The following is a 23,004-nucleotide window of genomic DNA, read 5'->3' as shown; positions in this document are numbered from 1 at the left end:
GTGGCCATAGGAACTCCTAAATGAAACGGCGGCATCGCATCGTATTTGGGTTCGTTGGATTTGCCTTTTCGAGCACTTTAGTACTAGATGAAGTCCAGGTAGGGTTGCCAGGTGTCCGGCTTTAGCANGTGCCCAGCTATGATTACATTATAGAACCTATTGATAGAGGTTACTGAGTAAATCTAAGTTCTCAAATTCTTTACTCCTTGTGGTCCAAAATCGAATAATTTGCAAAGTGTGGCCAAGTATAACAGATGTCTCGTATGAGGCGAATACATCCCACACATCGCGGCTTGGCCTCACGCCATATTGTGATAGAAATAAAGAGGTATGTTGGTGGTGTGGAACAGATGTTGTGAAACAATCACTTTTAACATTTTGATTTAAAGTTACCAACGCAAAATAACTTCTTTTGTGCACGAAATGAACAAACCGCCCAATCCGATGGATCCTATACTAAGTAGAAGATTTAATGTGGCAGAAAAATACATAATAATGTGACAAAGTTCATACTTTAAAGTTACTAACCAATCAGCTAAGTATTTACAATAGATATCTCAACGGAAAGTAAGCTCTTTTCAGTGCACTTTACACATGTATTTTTGTATATTAGCTTTGCCTAGTCATCATTTCGGAGTAATATCAGCTGGAGCTGAGAAGATGCTTTTTAAGCGTTTTATCAGCCTTCGACGACAAAATAACCAAATGGCGTCGAATTTGTCCATTCGAGTGGTCGCTAGTTCAATTAAAAATGTGAATGGTAGCAGAAAGAATTACAGAATGTTGATTTTTTTACTATAATGTCTAATAACGTGATCTCTATAAACATTTACTTAGATAAACAACGAACGCTATTAGAAAGTATTAAACAACAACACGAGTACGGAAACTAAATCTCAAAGTCTCAAGTTCATTATGCAGAAAACTGAAACACTAAACGCACCGGCTATAACTCACGGCCTAACGCCAGTTTAATTTTAATTAGATATGAGTCTACGAGCTACCGTACACAAGGCAAACGGCAACAGAATAGAAGCATCTAAAAATCATTTTCTCGCATCGCACTGTAGCAGATGAGGCGAAGAAAATCGGCAAGACCTGGAGCGAGATCAAGCGCGAAGCTCAAGACCGAACGCGATGGAAGACTGTTGTGGACGCCCTCTGCCCCATCTAGGACATAGGACCTTAACAAAAAACATCATTTTCATTTTGCAAAATAGCACATAATTACAGCAAGATAAAAATAAGAAGTGTGGGCACTTGGGCAGACGTCCAACTAGGTGGACCGAAAATCTGGTACGGTCGCGGGAAGTAACTTGGACGCGGGCAACACAGGACCGACCGGTGATTTATGGAAATCCTTGAGGGAGGTCTTTGTCCAGCAGTAGACGTCATTTACAACATAACATTAACAAGATAAATAAGATAATAGGCCTACCTACCTACCATAGCCACTTTTTTATGGATAACAAGAGAGATAAGTATTTGACCACTATCGCGCTTCGCGCCTGGTGTCGACCGTAATCTAAGTAAATAACTAAAAATATTATAATGCACTAAAACAAAACGAAATCTTCATTCTTTCCCAATATAATTAAACGTTTTACGTTGACCAACAATAAGTTATTCGCCTTACTAAATGATCTTACAGAAAAAATGCAACCAGTTGCTGCTATGCATAAAATAAATGTACCTACTAATGATATGGGAATTTTATCAAGTAAATAGTAGTAGTAGTGCACCTGATGTCGTGCCCTGAGTGCCCGAGCAACTGCACTCAGGAGGATCTGATAAGTGTTGCTGACAACGCCACTCTTGTGTTGGAGTTTTGGGCTGACACTGTGTAGGTTTGTTGTCGACACGAAAAGAAGAAAAGTAACCGAAGTAACCGACATAGCTCGCAGAATTGCTAAAATCAAGTGGCAGTGGGCGGGGCACATAGCTCGTAGAGACGATGGCCGTTGGGGCAGGAAAGTTCTCGAGTGGCGACCACGGGCTGGAAAACGTAGCGTGGGCAGGCCTCCTAATAGGTGGACCGACGATCTGGTAAAGGTCGCGGGAAGAGCCTGGATGCGGGCAGCGCAGGACCGTTCATTGTGGAAAACCTTGGGGGAGGCCTTTGTCCAGCAGTGGACGTCATTTGGCTGAAACGAAACGAAACGAAACGAAAAGAAGAAGTGGTGCTTCTATACTTTTCCTCTGCCAGCAGCACGGTGAATTCAGTACTGTTTATTTGAGAACAGGCGTCTGCCTGCAATATTGTCTGCGATGCAACGCGAGTAACTTGTTCCCGTGTATGCAATTAAATGAAGTGACACTACAATTTTAGGATTTCCTTTACGCGAGTTTTATTATAAGTTAAGTCAATTAACAGTTAAGATGAATGTATCAAAACTGTAAATCGTAATCTGAAACACGCTATGGGTAAGTTAGCTTAGTATATTGACTGAATTTTCATCATGTTTAATCTATTGCTTCTGATGGCAATTAAATCCACGACATTTCACTTGCGGGAAAAGAAACGCTAACGTAAATTAAGAATTAATTAATTTGATAAGCCGGTCTTATGTACGGGTAGGCATAGAAACTCTACACGATATTTATTCTACTAGCATACTATTTACAGACAGTATTACCTCTCTTCAAAATACTACGAAAAATCACATGCTTTTATTAAGCAAAACCAAAGACGCGCGGGCCCTTGGGAGCTCTGTTTGAGCGAGTGCCGAGTAATTTTTACCAAAAGCATGATTATTTTGGTCTCAGAAACTCCCCTGTTACTTGAAATACTAAGCTTTGGAAACCTAAAAGACTAATGATACCCTTGTCAAGATATTTTTCTTAGCAATCTGGCTTTTCGATTATTATTTACCCTATCGTACCGTATGTATGGAAGACCCTGAATTACATGGATGTCCGTAATCAATAACGACCTTAAAGAAGCCCAAGTTAACAGTAAGACAGCCCAGGACCGAGCCGCCTGGAGACGCATGACGCGGAGGGCCGACCCCAAATAAAATGGGAATGGGCCAGGCAAAGAAGAAGTATCGTACCAAGTAACATAGTTTTTCAAAAGACCGCCAAGCCTAAACTATAATAGGTACTACTTACCTACTAAATATAATATGAGATGTGAAGAGAAGGTGTACCTAAGAATAGAATAAGTATAGCTTCCCTACGACGTTCCCTTGGGCAGACGCATTAAGTTTATCAAATAACCCAAGCCATAAGTAGGCTATATTTTATAAAAACAAAAGAGCTAAATTCTTATACGAGTTAAAATAAATGTTTTTATCAAGTGGAAACAAGAAAACACTTACATTGAATGCACCTTTCAGCACCATTATGATATCCATCTCACATTAATTTCCACAAGCACCTTTTGTCCTTTAAACACTACAAAATGCACACAGTCCAACTTATTTTTATAAGTTCCGCGCGACAAAACCAAATAAATAAAATAAAATAAAACCTCGACGAGCGTACGGCGCACGTCAATTTTGCAACTAAGTATGGCGGCGCGGCCAGACACTCCGGCGCCAGATCGTTTTCTTTTTATAATTCGAATATTGACGTTTTTGGAAAATCATAGTGCGGAATAGGCTGCATGGCTTATGGCCTTGGCCTACTTGCGGAATTAAAAAAAACATGCTTAGAAGAAAGCGACACCTATCTGAAGATAGTGTGCCCTCAGTGGCGAAAAAACGCAAGTTCATCACCATAAACCAAAGAAGAAGAAGAAGAAGATTTTTTACCAAATTCAAAATTCGAACGCCTTCCTGCTCACTGCGTTGTGTGCGCATAAGTGCGCAAGCACATCAAGCGAAACACAGTTGCATTTTAAGTAGGTAGTGGAAATAGGGGCTATTTTCCAACACAAAATGTGCTGTCGTCTGTACTAAAACAAAAATCAAACAGAAACCTTAAAATCTGACTCGTATAAATCTGCAGATGAGTCGGTACAACCACAAAATTACGTGTAGGTACATCCAACCTAACAACACTTACCCGAAACAGTGAATGGATGAGCTAATTAAAACAAAGGAGACGTCTAAGAGATTAATCAAGTCGCCCGAAGATCATTAGTAAACGTAGCATAGACAAAAGAGTAGGGACAATCGGTGTTATCGTGAGACAGACGCAGTTAGGGTTAGCACTGCTTTAAAATAATATATTTTTAATACAAAACAAACTCATGTTAACTACAGATTATGTTTTAATGGGTACAAGAAAGAAAAATTTAGACGCAGCGCAATATTTACTTTTACATTTTTTTATGCAAGCTTCGTTTAACTTCCTAAATGAACCGCAAACCCGTGATAGAGAGAAGCCCAGTTCGGTTAGACCTTAAAGTACAATGAGTAGGTACACTGTGCACTTACGTAATTAATTACTGTGCTTGTAGATTTTTTTCCTGGTAGCGATAACCTTATAATGCCATGTTCGTTCGAGCGATATTTTATAGCCGCGGGGACATTATCGGGGTCGGTGCACTGATACCTAGATAGTTTGAGATATGAACCATTGATCACTCAGTAAACTGAGCATGTTCTTCGTCCAACAAGCTGTGTACAAGTAGAGACAGCCCTGTTGTCCCGTCATGTTCCAGCGAGCGATGACGGATGAGCGCAGCCACGGGAACGCTTGTCGCGGTCGCTGCATTAATACCTAGCGAACGGTTTGAGTTATACAGCGTGAGTCACGTTAAAGTGTACATATGAAAATAGATAAAACTAGACCTGTTTTTATCGACAAAAAAGAGGTCAAAAAATTTTTGAGATTTTTTTTTAATTTTTTATAGAATTTTTTTTCTTCCAATTACTTATTGTAAAGAAAACGTAATAACTTTTAAACTAAGCGGTATATCCTGATAAAATAAAAACAGTAATAATTCTAAATAACAGGCAATACTAAAAAAATACATAAAATACCCAAAAAAGGCCAAAAAATAACAAAAAATGATAATTTTTGAAAAAAATCTGCTTTAAAATTCGTGTTTTTTTGGTTTTTTAATTATCATTTTTTGTTATTTTTTGGCCTTTTTTGGGTATTTTATGTATTTTGTAGTATTGCCTGTTATTTAGAATTATTACTGTTTTTATTTTATCAGGATATACCGCTTAGTTTAAAAGTTATTACGTTTTCTTTACAATAAGTAATTGGAAGAAAAAAAATTCTATAAAAAATTAAAAAAAAATCTCAAAAAATTTTTGACCTCTTTTTTGTCGATAAAAATAGGTCTAGTTTCATCTATTTTCATATGTACACTTTAACGTGACTCACACTGTATTATTAACCATTGATCACTAAACTAAGCATATTCTTCGTCCTACAAGCTGTATACAAGTAGAGACAGCCCTGTTGTTCCGTGTTCCGTTCCAGCGAGCGATGACGGATGAGCGCGCCAGGAACGCTTGTCGCGGTCACTGCTTTAATACCTAGCGGACGGTTTGATTTATATTATTAACCATTGATCACTAAACTAACCATGTTCTTCGTCCATCAAGCTGTGTACAAGTAGAGACAGCCCTGTTGTTCCGTGTTCCAGCGAGCGATGACGGATGAGCGCGCCAGGAACGCTTGTCGCGGTCGCTGAACGGTCGACACGTGCCCTGATTGTTACCTAAAGGATGGTTTGAGTTATAATAGTTACTTATTACCTAACTACTGTTCAGTTTAATATAGCTCATGAATAACTGTTTTCATTGGCTTGATTAACACTTCAAGAGTAACGTACCTAAAAATTAGGGCGTTTTGTCGATTCCTGAAAGACTATCTAACGAACGGATAAAGTTCCGAACTTCCGAAACATGTGAAAGCGAAAGATTTAGGCTTGATTTCCTCCTACGCTGACGTCGGTCGCGTACATCGGTCGAGCGTACGAATAAACACAATGTTCTATGAAGCACCGCACTGCAACGCCGTCGTCAGCGGCAGATGATTACATAGAACTAGTGTGTAATCGTGCGCGCCGCTGACGTCGGTCACCGATGTCAGCCTAAAAGGAAATCAAGCCTTAGTTTATCTGACAGATTAGGTATGTCTTAATAGGCTATCAGGATCTATATCTTTATTGTGGGTGTACCTATTATTATCGTGTAACTTTGTCAAATTGAAAAAGGATCTAGTTTATAGAACTGCTTTATTGGTTTGCAACCCAAGTCTGCAACCTTGTCAGTCCTTGGATGCGGACTTACACCACGCTACTTCATAGTAAACACAGAATGCCTAAAACACAGTAGCTCCTGGCTTCCCCAAACCACACTCAATATGAAAACACACAGCCCACTTTCATCGACTGATAACGGCACTCGTAAAAAGTTTATTCACCGATGACACCACCTGCGTACGACTCGTTTTCGATCGGTTAAGTGCGCGTCTCGCATTACCATACGCGTATATTTTACTGCGGAGTTTGTGGGTGCGTAAAAATGGAAATATGGTCCGTAAATTTTGCGGCTCTCCTTTAGAATTGGAAACGACGTTCGGTCGTCGGTAAAAGAATGGGAATGTAATTGGGTGCCAAGTTCTGGGGCCTTAAATCAAAGCGACAGGAGAGTATATAGGGTGTTCTCAAGTGTGCGTGACAAAATAAATACTCCATATAACTTGGCTAGAACCGACTATACCTGGGTGTTGATTTCAATCCTCGCCATATTTATTTAGGTGATCTATTATGACTTAAACTTAACCGCATTTTCCGCCAAAAAAATTTGCAAACGAAAGTGGAATTTTTAGCAAATATTTTCCGTGCGACATCAACTGTACCTACTGTGGCTCGCAATACTACAATACGTTTACACTGCGGCACTTGCGGCACGTTGGATAGCCTACTGAAGGAAGCCACATAAAGTAGGTAGTTAATGTAAATAGGTATTTTTCTTTGACTAAAGTTAAAGTTCGTTTAAAATTTTTTTTTTCGAAGTCATTTTATTACTGATTCGTGATCAGAATAAGCTACTTAATCAACTCCCTAAATATGGCGAGGATTGAAATCAACACCCTGTATAATACGTATTGAATTAACGATATGGTTATAATCATATAACACATGACGGGTTTTCAATCTTTAGGTCCGGATAATGATAATGATGATTATTTTTTCAATTAACCCGATTTAGTTTTTCCAAAAACAAAATTACTTTAATTATTTTACTTTATAATTTTGAATTTAAAGTAAAAAAATTCACACACATAGAAAGCTCTATTTTACATTACTGTGTAGCATCCGCTGGACAAAAGAATTCACCATAGCAACAATAATTAAATGAATGAATATAGTCACTTTAAAAGCACTAGAGTTAGCAAATAAAAGATACTGATATCAATATCCATATTTTTTATTACTAAACGTAGATTTGACACCAATAATCACTTACAATATAAATAAATAATTGATTCGGAATGTATCATTCATGAATACAAAAGTAATTTACTGACTCAAAGTAAGGACTAAAATATTATGAGGACATCGAAACAACAATTAGACCAAACGTAACAAAAACTTTTATCAAAAATAAAAATATTTCTATTTCTGTAGACTAGACTAGAATACTTTTAATTTATAATTTAAAACAGTAAGAATATAATGATTACAATTTTATAATCAAGTTTTTTGTAGATATGGTTGCAAGACGAATATTATGTAGTATATTATATTACGTTAAACGAAAATTGAAATAACCTCTTCGAGTTATACTTTGATATTATAGAACATTTAGTAAATAGCCTTATAGTGTTATAATGTTCTACAACACCATTAGATAAATAACATTTTATTATTACAAAACGCTCCATTCAGATTAGTCACTTTTATCAATATTCTTGGATCAAATTCAATCCATCAATTGATTCAACACCACCCTATAGATTTAATAAAACATCAGCAATAGGGTATTTGCCACCACCAATCTATTGACGTACTTTCTAAAACTGTCAAAACGAGACTCTCCCATAGATTTTGTATGGCAATACTAGCCAGAGACGTCAATATTCAACTATTAAAATTAAACTACTTTTTTCAATTACAATGCAATCAAAAATCTTAATTTACAAGTAATTTAAAATTAATTAAATTTTTAAGACTTGAATGAAGTGCCTTTTAAAAACGTTGTGCTTTAGATTTGTTGGAGAGTGGTGACAAATACCCAATTTCGTTGCCACCTTCATTTAAAACCTTATTGTCTTGCCATAACATTCAAATACATTTTAAATCCTTGATAGCTGTATACCAACTAAACACCAAATAACACTACAAATATTGTCCATCCTACAAGAAGTCATCATTCACCCTCACAAACGTAGGGTAGCTTGCATCGTCGGCATAATAATCATAATAATCATCATACTCTGGCACCGGTGGAACGCTAGTATGTAAACGCCACATTCTAGCCATAATATGTATGATGTACGGGATATCTTGTCCACGGGTGACCGCTTGTATGATCGTGGATGCTGTAGCCGTCATTTCTGAGACGCCGACCTCTATGGGTTCGTCTATGGCGTTTTGGAGCAACGGATCCTCTATAACGTCGACTATCGGCTGGATGGAGTTAGCGATCATCGACGTCACGTCTTTGCCTCAGAGAATAGACAAGACAGAGGTCTTTTCGGCGCTGGTGAAGTGTAGTACAGCCGCGATGGCGTTAAGCATGTGTTTGCGGCTTTCGTAGTCTGTGGACATGAGGTATGAGATGACAACGTTCTTGAGGTATTCGAGATTGGCGCCCTCTCGCGATTGAATACGGCGGAGTCTGAAAATTAACAGACATTTTATTAGTATTGAATACTGTGTACTAATATTGAATACTATGACTTCAGTCTTTATTTTTAACCGTTGCATCCATTTTGATTAGTTAACAAGATTATTGCGCTTATCAAGCCTACCTGTCAATTTCTTCCTTCAGCGTTCGGATCACTTCTTTGAAACGCTCTTTTTCAATCGTAGCCTCTCGTTGACAATCTCTGTAAAATTTTCAAGAATATAAAATAATGTGAAAAATATTTGTAGGATATTTTTCGCCAAATTTTTGGTATTGTTTTATCGTGAAAATAATTCTCAGATAAAAAACATAACCCTTCTTCTAGCGCAGTCGGGTGAAAATAGGTCGTAGCCTCATTACTAAGGGCTGATTTTTCAACCATCGGATAACTTTTAACTGAAGAATAACCTTGTCGTTTTGACATATTTCCCATACTAAAACTCACAATGTGCCAAAGTTATTCTTCAGTTAAAAGTTATCCGACGATTGAAAAATCGGCCCTTAAGCGTATTAATAATAAATTATAGAATGATAAAGACTTTCAGTTTGAGATTTTCAACCGACTTCAAAAAAAGGAGGAGGTTCTCAATTCGACCCGTTTTTTTTTTCTATGTTTGTTACGCGACAACTCCGCCAATTATGAACCGATTTGAACAAATCTTTTTTCGGCGTATAGGTAATACCTCAAGGGTGGTCCCATTTAAATTTAATAATAAAAAAAAACAACCCCCAAGGGTGGAAAATTGGGGATGAACTTTTTTATACGCAATATCTCCGCCGATTATAAACCAATTTGAACGATTATTTTTTTGTTGAATAGGTATTATCAAAAGGGTGGTTTCATGCGAATTTGAAGGAAATATTTCACCCCCAAGGGTGGAAAATTGGGGATGAACTTTTTTATACGCAATATCTCCGCCGATTATCAACCAATTTGAACGATTATTTTTTTGTTGAATAGGTATTATCAAAAGGGTGGTTTCATGCGAATTTGAAGAAAAACTGGTCATGGTAGGTACAACTCCTCAATGCTTAGGAGTTGTAGGATAATTCTTTAAATATTATAAGTACAAATAGACCAACAGTTGTATTCTTTCATGTTTTTAAGGTGGGCTGACGGTTTAAGGTCTTTTTAGGTTTCCTATATGGTAACCTGTATTTTGTAGGGAATATTATTTTACACTAGACATGAAGAATATGGTCTCAATGTACTGCTTACCTTCAGTGGTAACATCAAGGTAATAATTAGTTAACTAAAAAGCAAGAAATAAGTAAAATTTTATAAAAAAAAAAAACCGACTCCAAAAAACCTACACTAAAAAGTAGAAAAATAATTACTAATTACCTACTAATAATTACTAAGTAGGTAATTAGTAATTATTTTTCTACTTTTGAGTGTAGGTTTTTTGGAGTCGGTTTTTTTTTATAAAATTTTATACGGCCAAAACCGCAGTCAGAAGTTAGTTCATAAAATATACTATAACAAAATAATCTGGTTCCATACCTGTATTGCCCCTCGAGAATGTGTTTCTCTTTCCTGAGCTGCGATATGTCGAGGTCTTTGCGAGCCAACTCGTGCGCATAGTGGAGCATATGCGGCGGTGCTGTCACGTCCTGTGAAAACAAACAAATATAAATCAATTCACTAACTCGATTCAGATAACTAGATACTATAGAAGCGACGATAGCCAAACGGAGTAAGGAATATTGTGGTGAACCTACTCGTAACACTAGCATATTTAACTTAATTCGAGGGTATAACGGGGCTATTAGTAATTTGTGCAATACAAAATAACCTAATAAAGCTACCGTACTGGCGCCACTGGCGAGAGACAGGACCTCTGACTACTTCTATCTACTCTACAGTGGCGCCAACCTTGTTTACCCTCACTACTCTGGCGAGATTACAAGGGTTCCTACTATTTCGGCGCTCACCAATTGGCGTGACTCATCTTAGCTTAGACAAGTGAAAAAAATAGAAATAGTGACCGCTAATTCTACAATGATTAACAAATTAATTATAACTAATCTATGTCTAAACCTGCCTCCAACGTCTTCCTGCTACCTTTATAAGATCGTCCACCTTGTGGGTGGTGTCCCACGCTTCGCTTGTCACGTGTTGCTATGACAAAATATAACCTGTATCACGGTAATACTATCTATACAGTATTCCAACTCGACCATATTTTTGAAATAAATGTCAACAGCCGCGCGGCACGTCACGCTTATGACAACATGCGATAGGGCTGCTCACCTGCAGACCCTATTTTCATTACATCTGCCTACTTAGAATTTCTATCTAGTTTTGTGATTGTAATTTTTATTTTATTTTGACAAACAAAATACTTTGTGAATGAAATAGGATAAAAATGCATGTTGTTTTGTGATAAGTACATTTAATTAAAAAAATGTATATTTGTGTTAAGATTTAGTAACAAATCTTATAAATTTACGACCGTAAAATGTATGCGCCTTGACTGAGGCGTACAAAAATGCTTGATTATTATATAGGGTGTTAGGTAAATGGGTTTATAATCCGACACTAGTCCATGTTAACATGTGCATATACATAAATGGTATGGTGAAGTCCGAAAATTTATCATCAGTTTAATAATTTGAATTTTCATACAAATCTGATTTTATAAATTTTATTTTGTATAAAAAATAAAAAATAAAATGATGATATCACTGATTTCACCATGCCATTTAAATGCATAATTATTTTAACATGGGATAGTGTCGGCTTATAAACCCATTTACCTAACACCCTGTATAAAACGTACTTGTAATTATTTTTATAAAAAAAATGAGCGCTTACTGTTAAAAAAAATAAGACATCGTCCGTTTATTACTGTGGCAGACACTCGCGACACCCCCGACTTTTGCATGTCGAGCGCATACCGAGATTTGAATTTCGAAGGAAAGCTCGCGTTTCGTCCGTTTATATGAAGTTACAATACTGTATGATACTATTACCGTGCCTGTATGTATGTATACTCACCCCAAGGACTCCCTCCTTCCAATGGCCGTCTTCCACGCTGACCTTCCTAGACCGGTCGTTCCTAGCCCTAATAAAGTTGTCCGTTTCGTCCAATAGGGCGGCGTAGCGGTCGCGCTGCGTAGCCACTTGCTTCTCCAAGCTTTGGATGCGGGATTACTTTACCGTAACGACTATAGTGTCATCATAATCATCATCATTTTAGTCAGCACGTCCACTGCTGAACATAGGCCACCCCACCCCAATGATTTCCACAATGGCCGGTTGGTAGCGGCCTGCATCCAGAGCCTTCCTGCTACCTTTGTGAGGTCGTCGGTCCACCTTGACTTATGGGTGGACGTCCTACGCTGCGCTTGCCTGTACTTGGCATTCTAGATCTTACCGGGGTTAGTTCTGCGTGCTGTGTGCCCCGCCTATTACCACTTCAGCTTGCCGTCCTATTATTATAAATTTTGTGGTATTACTATAGTCTGGTCCGTGAGCACGTAGAATTTTGTCCAATGACCCCAAGCTACCCATCCTTATCGCTCGCGCGTAATTATGTTGCTGTCGCGCTCGCTCACTCACTGCGGGCGCCCGTCGCACAGTCGCGACAGCAATATAATTACGCGCGAGCGATAAGGATGGGTAGCTTGGGGTCATTGGACAAAATTCTACGTGCTCCCGGACCAGACTATAATTGAAAATAACTATGTATATTTACCCCAAGAACTCCTTCCTTCCAATGGCCGTCTTCCACGCTGACCTTCCTAGACCGGTCGTTCCTAGCCCTTATAAAGTTGTCCGTTTCGTCCAATAGGGCGGCGTAGCGGTCGCGCTGCGTAGCCACCTGCTTCTCCAAGCTTTGGATGCGGGATTTCAGGTCGGAGGCTACTTCGGAGTGGTAGTCTTGCTCGTTCTTTAGTTTCTGGTAAATATTATGGCCCGTATTGTTATTGGTTTAAGGTTGAAGTTTGTGAAGGGTTGAATTTAATATTGTGGGGAGTATAGATATTTTACGTATTAATTACTTGAAGCAAGCATTTAAGTTATTTGAAATATGTTTTAAGGACCCTATGGTTTAGCAGTCATTGAACTGATTTCTGGTATGAAAATTACACTATGAAGTGTGATATTTTTATTTAGATCGTGACCCCAGTCGTTACATATAAATTTAAAAAAAATGGCTTCATGAACTGGACATTCATGCCCGTTTTCACCACCAATCGATAATTTTTAAGTGACCATAGGTAACACATAACAGAAATATTGTTTTCAAAGGGGTCACTTAAAAATTAGGGATTGATGGTTGTTGCGGACAGCCGCTCGGGCGTGCGGAAATAAGAAAAACCTTCGGTTAAAATGAAGATGTATTCCTGCAAAATATGCCCACAACGGCTATCAAAAAACACCAACTTCAAACTAAACAAAAAGGTATCAAAAGTAATAAAAAAAGTATAAAAAACATAGACAATATAAAAGAGGTTGGTCCACCAATCGGTTCCCAACAATGGTGAAAACGGGCATCAGAACCCCAGAATTATACTTTTAGGTTAAACCACTCTTAATAAAAATTCAACTTGAATAACTTGGCATACCTCTTCATACAATTTCAAAGTGTCAACTTTGTCCTGTTTTTCTTCATCCAACATCATCTTGTAAGTCTCCACTTTCTCCTTTAATACCTCTATCTCGCTCTTCAGATCTTCTATCTCAGTCTGCAAGTCATCCCCACTCGAAACAGGCTTTGAATTTAGAGTTTTGTATGTTTCAAATTCCGTCCTCAATTTTTCATATTCTTCTCTGCATTTTGAATGGGCATTCTCATAGCCGTCTACTTTGAAAACTGTGGATATGTCGATGGGGCTGCCAAGTTTTTCGTTTTCAGCGATCAATTCTTTCTTTAGGATGTGTATTTTGTCGATTAGTGTTTGCAGATATTCGCTGTCCGCCAGTTTCTCATTGTCTGTCTCACTTTTGGGTGTAGTTTCGCCTGAAAGCATACGAACAAACATTAACATAGTATTGGGTAGCAAGACAAATACGCAAGTAATCCACAAGCTTCAACACTTTCCATGAGGTACAATGCAATGTCAATAGCTTGCTCACAAGGAATTTCGAGCGAGCAGTGACCAATCACTTAATAGGTTTTTTGCATTTTGTTTGACGGTGAGGTGAGGACTCAACTCTGAGGCTAACTAAATAGCACCATATTGTTAACATATATTTATATTGCCGACTTTCCTGAATACTATGTGAGAGTGAATAGGCACTTACAGGGCAGATATGTACCATCTTAGACTGCATCTCACTTGACACCAGGTGCGATTGCGGTCAAATCAAATACCTGTCTCGTCATGTATAAAAAAAATAAACCCACAGTGTCAGATATCTCAGCGAGCTTGCTCTCAAGCAAAGCCTCTAAATAAAACAAAATAAATACACGGATTCCGTGGAGGGTAGTTGAACGGGAAGCATGGTCGATCTGTTTTAATGGTTTCAATTTATTATTTAATGGACTTTAGTGTACAAATTTGGTGTTATTTTGTGTTCTAAAGTGCAGTGAAGTGATAAATTATAAAAAACATTAAAATACTTCGAATTTGAGCGCGCATCGAGTGTCGAGTGGGTTGTGGTATGAACAACCAGCTTTGGACCCGGTGGCGTCTCGAAACCTGCTTACGGGCATACTTAACTCCACGGAATTCATGAAAAATCAATAGAACTGAAACACCCACGTTCTATTGATAACTATGTCAATATTTTTCACTCGACATTGGCAGAAATAAACCTCCCAGAGAGGTTTGGTTGCCACAAACAAATAAAAAAAATAAATAAATAAATACACAATACCAACCTTCCGCTCCATCCCCATACTCATTAGCTTGAATCTTGTCCATCAGCCGTCCATTCAACGACTCCTTCAACTGCTGGATCAGCTGTTGATCTCTTCTCCGCCTCAGGTCATACACGCCTACAGTCTCGGATAGCTCGGCAAGCTTGCTCTCGAGTAAAGCCACGCGTTCCTCTTGTCTGGCGCAGATCTTACGAGCCGATTCTTCGGCGCGTTTTGCTTTTATTTGCTCCTGGAGATGGTAAAGTTAGGTTAGTGCTTGGTTTTTCAAGATTTTTGCTGAAGGAATTTATCCTGCAATGTGAGGACCCAAAGGTGGACACTTATGCCCGTTTTCGCCATCAATCCCTAATTTTTAAGTGAAAACAAAATTCCTGTTATGTTACCATAGTGGTCACATAAAAGTTAGGGATTGATGGTGATAACGGGCATTATTCTTTTAGATGGAAACTTATACTTCTTGGTTCTTGAGACCAAATGGAAACCGGTACATTAGATCAACACTGTTGTCATAAAAGCCTTGTTCGTTCTTATACAAGTCATTTCTGGATTGTTCTACAATTCCTACAATATCCCTTTCAGGACGACCTAACACGATCGTGCACGTTATTTCAAAAAATTCCCGCGCCTTTTCTAACCAACTTTTCGGGCCCAAGACGCTAGCCAACGATCGTGCAACAGTATGTTTATGAATTAAACGCATAGGTGCGAGAGAGAAGGCAGTCAGTGTTCTTTGACATCGAAGTAAAGATGTCGACCTCTTTTGTTGAGCGGAGTGGTCAGCGTTAGTACTAATTATTTCGTGATTAATTCAACTATTTTACTAGAATTTTGCTTTTAATATTTTGTTTAGTTAGTAATGTAATTCGGTAAATAATATTTTTTGCATTATTTATTTTGTAGTGGGAAATATTACCTCTCAAAATTTTGTTTGCACGATAGTGATGATCCGACTCAAACCGAACATTCGGTGACATACTTTGTATGGCGGTGAACTATTTTATTTTAATGCTTTCAATTAAATTTCGGCTTTTAGGAACATAATTAACGGGTGAATTGTTGCTTCAGCTTATTGGGCATGTCAATTATTCCGAAATTGAAGAGATGGAACATGATGAAGGCAATTTAGAAGTCTTGGTTTGCCATTGATGCCTACTGATGAGCCTCAATCACCTCCAAGACCAGGTCCATTGTCAGTTACTGTGCCAATAACTCTCTAAAAGTCGTCGGAAAGCCATGCGACTGGCCAAAGGGTCTTGATACAGATGCCATTGAACCAGAGGTATTATTACTATCCAGAACTATTGTCAGCAGTAGTAGTCTCCTTTGACCTACAGTGAAGGCTTTTGGCGATATCTTTTTTGAACATGCAGCTGTTTGTACCAATAATTATCCGCAAAACGGGAAAAGTATTGAATACCCCAGCAAAAAAGTTAAAAAGTAGTTTGAATTAATTTGTTCATGGGATGTATTCCGTCTCCACGCATTCACGTGTATTGGCGACGAATAGAATGAGATTAGCTTTAGTCGCTGACAAAATTTTCAGAGATCTTTTTTGAGTCTTAGTGTGGCTTTCCATGTTGTAATCAGTGATGAAGCTCCTGCAGTAGGAAAACCAAACTTGAGTTTCAGAAGGAAGGGCATGCAGTGCTTACTCAAGTCTGGAATGCTTGAGACAAAGTAGAAAGCCAACATTTTTTTTATTCCGTAGACGAGCAAATGGATTTCATTCTCTGGGACATATTCACATGGTTTTTGACAATTAAAAAAACAAAGCCACATTCACAGGAGCTTTCGTCGCTACTAACCATGATGGTTTGATGATTGACTTCGAAGTTTATCAGGCCGCAACAATAAACTTTGAAGATCTCTAGGTTTTTGAACTTCTGCAATTCTTCATCTCTCTCAAGTAGATTGCAAGCAGTAAGCTCTGTATCTTTTGACAGGTTTTTCTCATCCATACTTTTATTCGAGAAATTTAATGAAATGGGGCTTCATGAGACTGGCACGATTATGAAAACTGAATTCCTAGGACGAAAAATAAGGACATCAAGCAAGAATCCCAAATATTCATTAGTAATGACATTGTTATTGTAAAATGTATGGATAATGGATAACAAACCCGTCTTAGTAGCATCCAATTTTACATCAGGAGAGGATTTTTTCCTCATCAAGAGATGTAATAAAAATCTGCTAGTACCTACCGTTTTAGCTATTTTAAAATGATTTGAAATTTAAATCAGATATATTACTTAAAGTTCCTTCTCCTTTTAAGAGTATTAAAAATATATGTTTCTAAATATTTTATTGTTTTTTAGGTTTTTAACTACAAAACCTGACACCGTCACTTTCGTGCAGTAAATTAATTTAAGCCTGAGCGTCACGATCGTGCTGGGTCCCCCCACGCAGAGGGGGGCGAGTGGGATTTTTAAAATTATTTTTTCTGAGTACCTTATACAATAATAAAACATGTTATGTAGTCAAAAATGTTAATTTAAAAAAATCTGGAATCCGGCCTGAAAGGGATATGATTACGACTTCCAAAGGTACCGATGAACTAAAATGATGAGGCTTTAGAAGGTTCTAGGCTAGCTAGCCAGCTGCTTGGTGCTAAAGTCCGGTCGCCAAAGGCTGTCGCGCTCACTCACTGCGGCCGCCCGCAGACAGCAATATAATTACACGTGAGCGATAAGGATGGGTAGCTTGGGGTCATCGGACGAAATTCTATCTGCTCCTCGACCGGACTAGCGTGTTGTAATATGTACTTTTCGGGGAGGTGAAGTATACTGATTTATTAGTTGTACTGTAACATTTATATTCTAATTAGTGACTGCAACATGGTGTCACATTCAATGTGTTGAGTTAGCTATATTTTAGTTTTAAGTAAATTTGTACTTTTCGAATTATTAAAGATTGGACATTCAAACCCTACGCATGTCTTTCACTTAACATACCACATGGCGACCCTGCCTAAAGAAACTGAAGATTCAAGAACAACTGGCGAAAATCAACCGGCAAGACTCTAGAAATCATCATCATCAACAGCCCTTTACAGTCCACTACTGGACTATGAGCCTCCTCCACTATAGTGGAGGGTTTTGCCATAATCCCCACGCTTGGCAGGCGGGTTGGAGATCGCAGTTTAAAAGATTGATGTTTGTCAGAGAGCGCTGCTACCCGTTCTCTGTTTGATGTGTAGTCCCTAAGTCGCCTCTTACGACACCCGCGGGAAGAGTAGGGGTTTATTAACTCTAGCCCACTGTGCCCACCTCTCTGATGGCGACGGAGTGCGACTGCTCCAGCAGCGCCGGGGCCTCCACCGCGCCTCTAGCTCGCTGCTAGCGTGTCTCTAGCCCACTGTGCCCACCTCTCTGATGGCGACGGAGTGCGACTGCTCCAGCAGCGCCGGGGCCTCCACCGCGCCTCTAGCTCGCTGCTAGCGTGTCTCTAGCCCACTGTGCCCACCTCTCTGATGGCGACGGAGTGCGACTGCTCCAGCAGCGCCGGGGCCTCCACCGCGCCTCTAGCTCGCTGCTAGCGTGTCTCTAGCCCACTGTGCCCACCTCTCTGATGGCGACGGAGTGCGACTGCTCCAGCAGCGCCGGGGCCTCCACCGCGCCTCTAGCTCGCTGCTAGCGTGTCTCTAGCCCACTGTGCCCACCTCTCTGATGGCGACGGAGTGCGACTGCTCCAGCAGCGCCAGCTTCTGCTGCAAGCGTACTAGCAACGCCGGGGTCTCCACCGTTCGCGCCTCAGCCCGCTGCAAGCGACGCTGCGATGCCTCTAATGAGCTACTTAGGTCGCGGACACGCTTTTCCAGTTCGGCGTGGGATGCTGAAAATGTAACAATTAATTCTTGATGATGTTTTTTTTTTTTAAAGTTACAGCGGCTTTATGAAGTAGAAAAAAAATGTAGACATGAGAATTTCAATTCACTGACCTTGGGCTTCTGAAGAGTGAACCACTTTATCTTCCAATTTTTCTTTGGTTTTCCTTTCACTGTTCAGTTTAATGTGAAGTTCTCTGTAAAATTATTTAAATTATAGATAAAACAAGTAAAGGTTAAGTTCTAAGCTGAGGTAAGAAAAAACAAGATATAGAAAACTAGCTTTCCGCCCGCGGCTTCTTCCACGTGGAATTTTGTCTGTCACAGAAAAACCTTATCGCGCGCGTCCCTGTTTCAAAAACCAGAACTAATAAAAACTATCCTATGTCCTTTCCCGGGACCTATGCCAATCTCTATGCCAAAGTTCATCAAAATCGCTTCAGTGGTTTAGGCGTGAAAGCGTGACAGACAGACAGACAGAGTTACTTTCGCATTTATAATATTACTAGCTTTCCGCCCGCGGCTTCGCCCGCGTGGAATTTTGTCTGTCACAGAAAAACTTTATCGCGCGCGTCCCTGTTTCAAAAACCGGGATAAAAACTATCCTATGTTCTTTCCCGGGACTCAAACTATCTCTATGCCAAATTTCATCAAAATCGGTTGCGAGGTTTAAGCGGGAAAGCGTAACAGACAGACAGACAGACAGAGGAGTCCATGGAATCGGATAAAAATCGGAATTATAATAACCCAGCATTGATAGTGGCGCATACCTGTAAATATCATATCTAGGACACTGAAATTTTGTACTGCATGCATCCTACTAATATTATAAACGCGAAAGTTTGTGTGGATGTTTGTTACTCTTTCAAGCAAAAACTACTGAACTGATTTTGATGAAACTTTACAGTATTATTGTTTCTAACCCAGAATAACAAATTTTATAGGCTATAATTTATGGCGATCTGTGACAAATAAAATTACACGCGGGTGAAGCCGCGGGCAAAAACTAGTATTTTATATGACATGATCTTACGTTGCTAAAAAAAAAACAAGGCAGTGACATCATGGTTTGTTTAATTGTATTAAAATGAAAAGTGATGCCGTGGTCTTTCTTTTTAGTTCTTAAATTGTTCGTACATTTAAACAATATAAAAAGGCTGCGCTCGGGTAATGCGTAGATAGGACCGATTGTTACCTGTCAAAAATGCTTGTTTTGTTTTTCAACATTTACCGTGCCATTAATGTAAATCCTAAGATTTACCAACGAAATGGTGGTAAGAGTTCGAATCGCAAACCTTTTGGGACATTTACCATTAGGAATTGGTAGATCTTAGGTTTTACTGGAATATCTTAGGATTTACTGCAATTCGAGCTTTTACAGTAACATAGATAAGTAATGTCTATGAGAGGCAAGAAAATAATACTCACTTCATCATTGCAGAATGATCAGCCCTCTCTTTTTCCCTCTCCTGAATTTCATAAGCAATTTTAGCTTTCAAGTTATTAATTTCAGCCAAATGTTGCTGTACCAATGTTCTTGTCTCCTCTCTCATGGTCGATATGACGTTTTCATACTGCAAAAAGTTTCATTTAAATAATTTAATAGGCTTTAGAGTTTCGTCTTCAGGCACTGAGGTATTTTGGACGAAAAGATGTTGCGTAGTTTCCCGAACGCTGCCCAGCCGAGCAAGCTGAAGTGGCAATGGGCAGGGCACATAGTACGCAGAACTGAGAGCCGATGGGGCAGCAAGGTTCTGGAATGGAGGCCGCATACCGGAAAACGCAGCTTGAGACATCCACCTACAAGGTGGACACGACATTGTAAAGGTAGCAGGGAAGCTCTGGACGCAGGCCGCTACCAATCGATTAACGTGGAAAGCATTGGGGGAGGCCTATGTTCAGCAGTCGACGTCCTATGGCTGAAATGATGATGATGAATAAGCTTTAAAGATGAAAACATCCATATAATGTGACTTCTGAAATGGTACCTTATCTCTGGTAACTTTCTTATCAGCCTGGAATGCTTCTTCCATGCGAGCCTTTTCAGCAGTCAACGTTGATAGTGACAATGTGAGTGCTGCAACTGAATCATCTGCAACTGTGTGCAAAAATAAAATGAGGTTAACGATCATAATTTCTTATAAGTAAATATTCTAATAAGAATTAGGGATAAATTGGACTTCTTACCTCCTTCACTATCACTAGTATCTGATTTATTTAAGGCCTTCAAACTTATTTCCAAGGCTTCTTTTTCCTTTGCAAGGCCTTTATAAGCTGTCACAACATCTGCAATGTACGATAATATTACATCAATGACAATATTGTGGAAAACATCTTGAGTTTCTGCTACTACTACTAAAAAGCAAAATGATCAGATCAGATCCCAGGTCAGTAGTTTGGAAAGGGAATGTAATGCGAAAATATCACAAAAATATCAATAAAATACAGTTATTGTAGGAACTACACTAAAATAAACATGAAACATATGGACAAGTCTAAGTAAAAATCAAATCTTTTGTTCTGCCGAATAATGAACAAAATCGCATGTAGGTACATACCTCTAAGTCGTGTTTCATATCGTTTTATCTGATCTGCTTGTTTTGTTATAGTTGATATCAACTCCTGTTTTGAAAGGGACTCCATTTCTGGATCAAAACTGTATCATTGAACAACACAAAATGATGTTGCTACAGCCTACAGCACAGCTGATCAAACGGGGCAAGATTTTCAGTTAATTCTACAAGAAGAAATAGGAATTTTTTTGCAAAACTTCCACAAAATTCGCGCTTTGTAGTTGTATTCAAAAACAAATCAATAATTTAAATCAAAATCCCGATGGCTGATCAATTGTTAGTTTTTCCAATTTCTTTCCAATCCATCAAAAATGACATTTACGTACATTAGTGACGTGACGTGCGTTGCGTGCACAGATATGGGTTGCGTGCAATACTCAATACTCAATACTCAATAGTTTATTGCTTCCATAATGTTTACAAAAGGTGTTATTGGTAAGGTAGGATACAATTATGGACCCTGTCGGGCACTGCATTTTAGGAGAGAGGAAGATTTTTAGATTTATTGCATTAATTATTCTATGATTATTAATTATCAAATTTATTTTTAATCTGTATTTATAAGCACATAGGGATGTTACCAAATATCGAGCACCTAAGAAGAAATCGATTCTAATAAATATCGATATCATTAAAAAAAAGAAGGAAAAAATAATCACCCTTACCTATTGAAATAATTAGGAAGAGCCGCGTCCCCTAACACATGGCGATGGCGATCAACCCCCTTAGACAAATTACACTTTTTAATCGAATCGACGTCCACGGCTGGACAAAGGCCTCCCCCAATCTCCATGACGACCGGTCCAGGTCCTGCGGTGCCCGCATCCTCTGACCCTTCCTCTTCCCGCGCAAATAATACTTTACCGGCGGGCACGGCAATGCCCCCGCCAAGACGAGCACTTTAGCGGCGGGCACGGCAATGCCCCCGCCAAGACGAGCGCGAAGCAAACACTGCCGTACCGTACTGTACCTACCATCCTGTACTGGAATTCCAAGACTCGAAAGCGAATCGAGCTAACCTTATTGTTTTAGGTACTTTTAGAGGACTTTAGTGGCCGTGGCCCGTGGGTCGCTGGTTCAATACCCGCTCCATTTAAAAAAATGAAGATAAGTAGGTACATTAAAATATTATGCTGTAGGTAGGTACCTATATTTATTACATTGGCACATTAGGTCCCTCCCTACACAATGTGTGCCTACAAGCTGTTTCCTGTCTAATAAATCAATAATTATACACAGGCAGTCAACTACCTAAGACCTCTCATTTAAATGTGGTTTCACTGAATAAATGGTGCTATTTCTCTAGGTTACCTATTATCTTCGGTAAATTCCCACCTACTTGATTTATTTATACCTACTTAGTTAAAATAAAATGTAAATTAAGTAGTTATTAATAAACACATAATAAATATTTATAGGTAGGTACTTAGATTGTATTGGTAGTTTAGTGTAGGTAGTTTAGATTGTAGGTACCTACTTAGATTGTATTGGTAGTTTAGTGTAGGTACCTACACTAAACTACCAATACAATCTAAGTACCTACCTATAAATATTTATTATGTGTTTATTAATAACTACTTAATTTACATTTTATTTTAACTAAGTAGGTATAAATAAATCAAGTAGGTGGGAAGTACGTGCCTAGACGAATTTATTTAGGTAGACCTAGGTAAGTAGCTGTACATAATGCCTACAACCTAAGTACTTACCTAATAAAGCTGTATTAGACGTTTACAAAAGCTCAATATCGAGCTGTTCCATACATTCAGTTCAATAGAAACACGTTCTAACGTATTATTATTACACGATTTCGCCAAAAAATCCATGCCCTCGCGGTTCAAACACACAAAGGGTTCAATGAACTCCATTTGAAGGGTGATAGGGTCGATCCATCCCTCGCGTTGCTTGATCAAATTGTTTCAAAATGGAGCCCGCTTTGCGACCGGCCGGTTTTAATTAGATATCTTTCAACGAATGCCTACTTGCTTTTTCTAATTACAGTAGAATCTCGA

At 38.8% G+C, this 23,004-nt stretch overlaps 1 protein-coding gene across 1 annotated transcript; it reads right to left on the bottom strand.

The window, feature by feature from the left end:
• Nucleotides 1-7,523: 7,523 nt before the first annotated feature.
• On the bottom strand, nt 7,524-21,281 carry GCC88 (GRIP and coiled-coil domain containing 88 kDa). The gene is made up of 12 exons (XM_028315180.1): nt 20,978-21,281; nt 20,607-20,705; nt 20,408-20,517; nt 19,848-19,993; nt 18,534-18,616; nt 18,255-18,427; nt 14,597-14,825; nt 13,338-13,732; nt 12,464-12,667; nt 10,267-10,376; nt 8,887-8,964; nt 7,524-8,753 (listed from the first exon to the last, which is right to left on the bottom strand). Exons 1-12 carry the CDS (start codon nt 21,060-21,062, stop codon nt 8,582-8,584), a joined length of 1,884 nt encoding a protein of 627 aa, XP_028170981.1. The 5' UTR covers nt 21,063-21,281; the 3' UTR covers nt 7,524-8,581.
• Nucleotides 21,282-23,004: the final 1,723 nt, after the last annotated feature.

The sequence above is a fragment of the Ostrinia furnacalis genome, unplaced genomic scaffold (assembly GCF_004193835.3).
Source record: "Ostrinia furnacalis isolate ACB-3 unplaced genomic scaffold, ASM419383v2 OfSCF5051, whole genome shotgun sequence".
NCBI lineage: Eukaryota > Metazoa > Arthropoda > Insecta > Lepidoptera > Crambidae > Ostrinia > Ostrinia furnacalis.
The sequence above is the reverse complement of the archived record's forward strand: the minus strand, read 5'-3'. Positions and strand labels throughout refer to the sequence as shown.